The sequence below is a fragment of the Ceratotherium simum genome, chromosome X (assembly GCF_057802395.1).
Source record: "Ceratotherium simum simum isolate JZ-2026a chromosome X, ASM5780239v1, whole genome shotgun sequence".
Taxonomy (NCBI): domain Eukaryota; kingdom Metazoa; phylum Chordata; class Mammalia; order Perissodactyla; family Rhinocerotidae; genus Ceratotherium; species Ceratotherium simum.
The window spans coordinates 4,433,104-4,440,964 of NC_141940.1; the positions used below are offsets into that span (position 1 = coordinate 4,433,104).

At 42.9% G+C, this 7,861-nt stretch overlaps 1 protein-coding gene across 1 annotated transcript; it reads left to right on the forward strand.

The window, feature by feature from the left end:
- The first annotated feature begins 5,222 nt into the window (after window positions 1-5,222).
- On the forward strand, window positions 5,223-6,441 carry LOC101397900 (large ribosomal subunit protein uL29-like). The gene is made up of 2 exons (XM_087427446.1): window positions 5,223-5,228; window positions 6,061-6,441. The coding sequence occupies exons 1-2, from the start codon at window positions 5,223-5,225 to the stop codon at window positions 6,424-6,426; spliced, it is 372 nt and encodes a 123-aa protein (XP_087283572.1). The 3' UTR covers window positions 6,427-6,441.
- Window positions 6,442-7,861: the final 1,420 nt, after the last annotated feature.

Sequence of the window (7,861 nt, forward strand, 5' to 3'; positions counted from 1 at the left end):
AATAGCCTGGTGTTAGATAATCAGTGATAGTGTGGTGGATGGTTGATATGCAGAAGAGTGTAGTGATGGAAGATCAAGAGCATTGCAACAATCCAAGAGAGAGATAATGAGGTTGGGACTAAGTGCTAGGGAGGATGGAGAGCAGAGGCAAGTCCAAGACATATTTATAAGGTAGCATTGGCAGAATTTGGTGAAAAGTTAGATGTAGGGAGTGAGAGAGAGTTGAACTTAGGGTTCTGGTTTGGCAGATTAGACTTTGTCTAATCATGTCTGGATTTCAAGTGCCCAGCTCAGTGCCAGCACTGAGTAGTTCCTTACTAAATATTTGTTTAATAGATGAATGAGTTAATAAATAATGGTCACGTTTGCTAGAACAATCTGAGAGTGGAAGTGGTGAAAATCAGGTTTCATGAATGGAGACATGAGGGGGAAGTGAAGAAGTGAAGAAGAAGCTCATTTCTGCTGCCTCCGCCCTGCTTTTGTATCGCCCTGTGGATTCTGTAAGAACCCTCACGTAGGGCTGGTTCCTTTCCATTTGAGTACAGGCAGAATTGCAGTTCTGCTTTGCTTCGTCCTCTTCTCTGCAATATACTTGGCCCTATTGTCCACTTTAGCTGCTGATGCACTCAACACATTTCTGAAGTTCAGTATTTGAGAGCATTTTCCCCAACAGCTTGATTCTTTTGTTTTTTATCTTTTATTGTTTTTTTCTTATTGAGGTATAGTTGACATAACATTATATTAGTTTCAGGTGTACAACATAATGATTCAATATTTGTACACATTGCGAAATGATCAGCACAGTAAGACTAGTTAACATCTGTCACCTTGCATAGTTATACAAAATTTTTTTCTTGTGATGAGAACTTTTAGGATCTACTCTCTTATCAACTTTCAAATATACAATACAGTATTATAGTCACCATGCTGTACATTACTTCCTCATGACTTATTTATTTTATAACTGGAAGTTTGTACCTTTTGACTGCCTTAACCCTGTTCTCTTACCCCCCATCCCCCACCTCTGGTAACCACCAATGTCTTTTATCATTTTAATTTCTTTCAGTAAGCTATTTCTTTGGACTGAGGACTTATACTACCTTTCTATTGTATAAACATTGGCTCCAAAGTCTCTAAGAGAGCAAGTTGAGGCATCTTTCTGGTGCCTTGCTTTTTGGAGAAGTATTGTTTCTTCTATGGGGCAACTTGATTGTAACCCAGTAACTGGGTCCACAAAACATTTCTCAGAGTATTTCTGCTTCATCCTAGTGCTAATCCTATGGAAATACCTTCAGGTTCATCAATTCGCAACCTCTTTTTTTGACCACAATTCCATTTCCCATTTCATTGTATGACCTTTCATAGTTTTGCATTTCTCTGTCCTCATCCTTCTTCTCCACTCTGTCAAATTCCCCACCACATCTTTACTGAGAGTTGATGTCAGTCCTGGACTGGTCAAGCTCCACTCAGCCACAGAACAGAAGACCTTCCACTCTTAGGTTTGACCCTACTCAGTGTCTGAACCATAGAACCAAGCCTGGCATGGGTATAGGAGCTCTAACCATTTACCTCACCCCCCATTCCCCGCAGCAAGTGGGCTCTAGAACTAGTCTTGTTGCCCCCTTGAGTGGACCCTCCAGGCATTCCTATGCCTGGGTTAAGAACTCCATTGACTCTACTGCCAGCAGGACAACTGCTGTTTGAGATCCTGCTTCCATAGTAAAAGTCATCTTACACAACAGTAGTCCCATATCATCACTTTTACCTAATTTTGAAATAGTCCCTTTGAAGTGTTCAGAATCATAAGCCAATGGAAGACTATGCTCACAAGTATGTGAAAGTCATGAAATAAAAGAGACAAACCAATTCTTCCTCTAAGTCTGAATTTCAGCTTTAGAAAAGATATGAAAAATATAACAATTTTCCTAATAAGGTTATTTTTGATACTTAATCAACTTTCGTGAAGAATGATAAAATGATGATAGAAAGTTAAATCTTACTGAACTACACCCATTCGCTTAATCGAATTCACCTAGATTGGCCTGTGAGTCTTCAGGGCCACAGTTTGCTATAACCATCATTCCCAAGTTCCCAGAAAATGCCCGTATTTGACAAGAGACTGATATTGCCCAGGATTTGGTGTGGGTGTAGGTATTTGAGCTGCACTGATTGAACTCCTGCCAAAGTTTGTATATATATTCCCAGAAAAGGCTACTCCAGACCTAGGGCTGGTTTCGATCACTAACAGATCTTGAGTTTTTCATGGCAAGCAGGGTGTGTGTATGTGTGGGTGTTGTGTGATGGGGGTGGGGAAGAGGAGGTCCTGGTGGTGGTAGTAGTGATATTTTTGTGTTATTTTAACTGATAAGTAGCTACAATCTAAGAGTCATTTTGGTTTAGCATCTTTTTTTTTTTTTGCTTTTTGCTTTTTGCTTTAAACAGAAACATAGATGCATCTTTCTTTTTACCTTTCTCTTCCACTAAAGTATTGTCACACTTTTAGCATCCAGATATAAATCAATGATACAAGGTACAATAAAAAAGAAACTTGGACTGAGGTTGGGAGAATTTGTCCCATTTCATTCCTCTGTTAAGTCTCTGTGACACTTTGGGAAAGTCACTCCACCTGTCTATACCTCAGTCTCAGTACATAAAATGAGGGTGTTAGACTAAATGATCCTTAAGAGCTCTTCCAGATCAAAAAATTGCATGAGTCAGTGGAATATATAACCTCGTTCCTTTCTCAAAAGTGGTATAATCAGTGATAGTGTGGTGGATGGTTGATATGCAGAAGAGTGTAGTGATGGAAGATCAAGTTTAAGTTTGGGGTGACCCACTTTTGTGTGTGTGTGTGTGTGTGTGTGTGTGTGTGTGTGGAAGATTAGTCCTGAGCTAACAACCATTGCCAATCATCCTCTTTTTGCTGAGGAAGATGGGTCCTGGGCTAACATCCGTGCCCATCTTCCTCTATTTTGTGTGTGGGACGCTGCCACAGCATGGCTTGATGAGCAGTGCGTAGGTCCACACCCAGGATCCGAACCCCCGAACCCCGGGCTGCTGCAGCGGAGTGCATGAACTTAACCACTACGCCACTGGCCCAGCCCCAGGGGGTGATTGGGGATATCCACTTTTGAGGATAGGGGGCAATAATAAAATCTATGAACCCAATTTGTTTTCAGAAACATTGTATTAATGGAACCCAATTCTGTGAAAAATAGTTCCTGCCTTAGTGTGCTGAACAGAGGATCTCAGTGTTGAATTTTATTCCATTATTTTTCTTTATTTTCATTGCCCCTGGAGTTGTCTGAGAGAATGAAATCCAGCGCCACTGCCTCCCAAAGACCACCCACTGACTAGGTACATCCTCCCCTTAATTCACCCGGGTTCTTCATCACTGCTGTGTGCCCTGCTCTCCACCACAGTGGCCCTGAGAACATGTGTGGTAATGGGCACATCACTTTTTTAAGTGCACACCAAGAGGGGTACTTTGCTCAGCTCAGTCTACAGGGAAGACCTTATAACAACAGGAAGGAGCCAGGGATTTGACTTTACAGGAGTTGTGGAACTGGTCAAATCATTCCACCCACCCACCTCAGCCTCAGTTTAATTTGAAAAATAGTGATGCTAATACTTACCTCAGATGTATTATCTCATGAAGGGAGTTAATATGTGTAAAACCACTGTATAATCTCTACAAACCAACAGGAAAATGTTGGTTCTCCTCAGAGAACTTTATCCCTGAGAAGGACCTTTGAGATCATCTAGTGAGGCCTCATTTAGTAGACAAGGAAACTGAGGCCCAGAAACGACAAGGGACATGTGTAGGATAACCATCACAAGAAGGTGCCTTTGCTTTCTTCCTTCAACACAGATGATGATAACAGAGTGAAGGAAAGACAGTTGGGGTAAATATGGCTTTGGCCTTGCCTTCCCCAGATGCGGTCTCTGGCTGAGCAGAGGAGTATAGGCAAACACTGACAGCTCTGAATGTTTAGGTGTAATGAATGTTTAGGTGTCATTATCACAGGAAACTCTCCCCTCACAGGACAGAGAGGGAGAAAAAGTCAGAGTTATAGATAAACAAAAACTTGGCAAAGAGTCCTATTTCATAAATAAAAACACTGAAGGGACACTGGAGTACCAAGAGAATCCCTCCTCCTCATAGCTGAGATTATCCTGTGATATATTACAGTTTCAGATTGAGAGGACAAATCTAACATTCCAAAAGTCTGCCTCACTCAGGCAGCGTTCAACAAACACTTACTGAATGCTCACCATGTTGGGTGTTGTGCCAGCTGCTAGGGAGGGGGCGGAGGCAGAAATATATCCTTAGAGTGCAAGTGGGCAAGCAACAAAAGTTACACATGAACAAAAGTGCCTAGGGGAATACAAAAGAGAGAAGGACAGGATTATGGCACCGTTAGCCAAGAAAAGCTTCACAGAGGAGGTGAAACTTGGCCTGACTCTTAGATGGGCACTCACTCGGTAGAGAAAGTGGGAACTGATAGTAAGTGCTTCATGGATGCTATCTCATTTATTCCTGTGCATTAGGTGCCTTTATTATCTCCAATTAAGAGAGGAGTAAATTGATATTCAGAGAGATTAGGTAATTTGACACAGCTAGTGCAAGTACAAGGCAGAGCCAGGATTTGAACCTAGATTTATCTGATTCCAAAGCCTGTTATCTTAACTACTACTAGGCTATATCGGGAATTTGGTCAGAGGGTCCAAAAGCACAGAGGCCTGAAAGAACCAGGATGCCTTCTTCCAGAAGTAAGAAGTTTCCCAGTGGCGGAGGACAAAGCCGAAGTTGATTCTATAGTCAGTGGGGAAGCAACGCATGTTTATAAAGAGGGGAGTGATATGATCAGATGGCTTTTTTATTTTGTTTTATTTTAGCAACACCATTCTGGGTGCAGTGTGGAGAATAGAGTGTAAGGTTGTGAGGGGAAAGTGGAGGTCCAGGCAAGTGATAGGGTGCCTTGGACTACAGGTAGTAGCAGCAGCAGCAGAGAAATACAGCAATTAACAGATTAGAGAGGGTGCTCAGAAGATAGAATCAATAAGAGTTGATGATAGACTGTATGTGGGTGTGGGAGAAAGAGAGGAGTCTAGGATGACTTGCAGGTTTCTGGCTTGGGTGATTAGCAGAAGAAGATGTCATTAATCAGAATCAGAAATATACAAAGGTTTAGGGGAAAGACATGCTGAGTTTGAAGGACATGCGGGTAAAGATTACCAGTAGGCAGCTGAGTATACAAGGTCATACCTGCAGTTAGTAACTGAAGCCGCAAAAGAGACTAAGCTTGCCCCGTAGAATGCATGGTTTGGGGAAAGAAGATAGTCTAGGGCAGAAGAACCCTGAGAAATATTGGCATTTAAGAGTTGAGCAGAGGAAAAGAAGCCTGCAAAGCAGACATTTACTATGAACCTTTCCATCACTACTTCCACACCTTATGGCAGGAGCACAGCCTGCATTCTGAGGTCAGCAGTAGGGAACTCCTGAGTGCTACAGCAAAGCACAGATGAGTAACAGTGCATAAGATAGGCTCAGGAACTGTAGAACCAGTCAAGTCCCCCCATCCCACATATTTATTCCCAGACACACAACAAATGATGTAGATATTATTACCAAAACATATTTTACCTTCATCTAATATTATTTCCATTGGTGAGCCACCAGGGAAACTCTGATTAAACGTTTGATTAAAAAGTTTTATTCCTTCTGTTGACTCAAATGGTCTTATTGGCTCTCCCCACTATTATTTCTGTACAGTTCCGAGATTCTATCTTAGCAAAATGGAAAACAAAAAGTGATTTCGTCTAATGGATCTCAGGATTCATTTGCCTTCGTCAATTTTCTACATTTTAAAAATCAATATAAATTTCTCTTTAAAAAATTTACCAGTTGCTACTCAAGGCACGGCTTAGCGGGGATGCTGGGCCCCCAGCGGGCTCGTGGCCCAGGGCGAGGCGCGCGCCCCGCTGGCCTGGCCACGACGCGGGCGCAGCGGAGGGCGGCCCGCGAGGTGTCTGACCCGGTCCCTGTCCTGCGCGCAGGCCAAGATTAAGGCTCGAGACCTTCGCGGCAAGAAGGAAGAGCTGCTGAAGCAGCTGGACGACCTGAAGGTGGAGCTGTCCCAGCTGCGCGTCGCCAAAGTGACTGGCGGCGCGGCGTCCAAGCTCTCCGAGATCCAAGTTGTTCGCAAATCCATCGCCCGTGTTCTCACCGTCATTAACCAGACCCAGAAGGAGAACCTCAGGAAATTCTACAAGGGCAAGAAGTACAAGCCCCTGGATCTGCGGCCCAAGAAAACAAGTGCCACGCGCCGCCGGCTCAACAAGCACGAAGAGAACCTGAAGACCAAGAAGCAGCAGCGGAAGGAGCGCCTGTACCCGCTGCGGAAGTACGCGGTCAAGGCCTGAGCACCCCCCAATAAAACAGACAAGCGGGCTGGAAAAAAAAAATTTACCAGTTAAATTTGAAAGCACATTGACTATTCACTATGTAGCACCCTCCCCCTATTCTAAGAACAAAAATCTTCTCTCTAGAAAAAAAAATGAATGCAATGTAGAAGTTAAGCAAATCAAAAGAATCAAGATTGGAGCTGCACTCACATATTGCTGAAGGGAGTGGCTTTGGGATTCATTTAATATTCTTTTGGGCAACTAGCTCTGTTGCTATACAAGATAAATCAATGTTGAGCCACACTTAGTCATCATTGATCAATTGTTGCATGATCAATTCATATTTACTCTCTTGAGAGTTTTTAAATAAGTTTAGCTAAAAGGGAACTCGCTGCCTGTCTGAATTATCTTTTGCAGAACAATCTTTCTCCATCTCTCTATGACATGTTGTTGATATATGACAATAGGCAGAGACTTGCTTATTTTGAATTCAGAAACTCTAGAGACTAGCTTTTCATTTCAGCACCTTTGTTGTGATAAATTCATTTCAACAGAAACTTTCTTGGCCATGTCAAACTTTTCATCACCTCTGGGAGAAGACTTTTTTTCTCTGAGCCCATTGAGGGGAAAGGGTGGGGAGCAACACATCACAGACGTTGAGCTATGCGCTTGTCACCAATTCCACTTTCTCAGATCTTGAATGATGTCGGGTCAACTGCTAGGCCTATCAGCCTATGTTGGGTCAATGAGATCAAGGTCAGGCATGGTTCTTGTCTCTGTGAGGACTCTCTGTATGTGAACTGCAGACTATCTCCCTCCCTTAGTCCTGCAAATATATATATTTATACATATGTTGCAAGAGAAAAGATACAATGGATGAATCAAGCCAGATCCAGTCCCTGACTTATAAATGATCATCTCAATGCCTTTCCACTCCACCTTTGCCCCTGTGCCCTAGCTGGAGTCCTGATCAGCTGCTGTTAAAATTTTTGTGAAAATGACTTGATGCTCTCTCAGAGCATGTAGGTTTGGCAGAACAACAGAGTAAGAGGAGCACCCAGGGAGTGGATGGAAGACGAAATTGAGCTGCCTACATGTTAACCCCACTTCCAGGGTGAATTTGTACGATTCAATTGCTTGCCTCCTAACACTGAATTGCACTATAACTGCCCTCCAGGTTTTTTTTCACTAGAGGAAGTTAGGGAGCAAGCCTAAAGAAGCAAAAGCTTAGTACGATCTGAGAGGACTGAAGACCAGTAAAGGGGGAGGAGGGAGAAGACCCAGTCAATTATAACATAAAGAAGATAACAGACAAGTCCATCTCCAAAATCCCTCTCTAGCACCAAGTACAGTGCCAGGCAGTGGGATCCTTAGAAAATGGTAGTTGAATTGAAGTGACTTGTCCTATTACCAACTTTGGGTAAGGGTCTCCTTTTCCTTCCATTCCATGAGA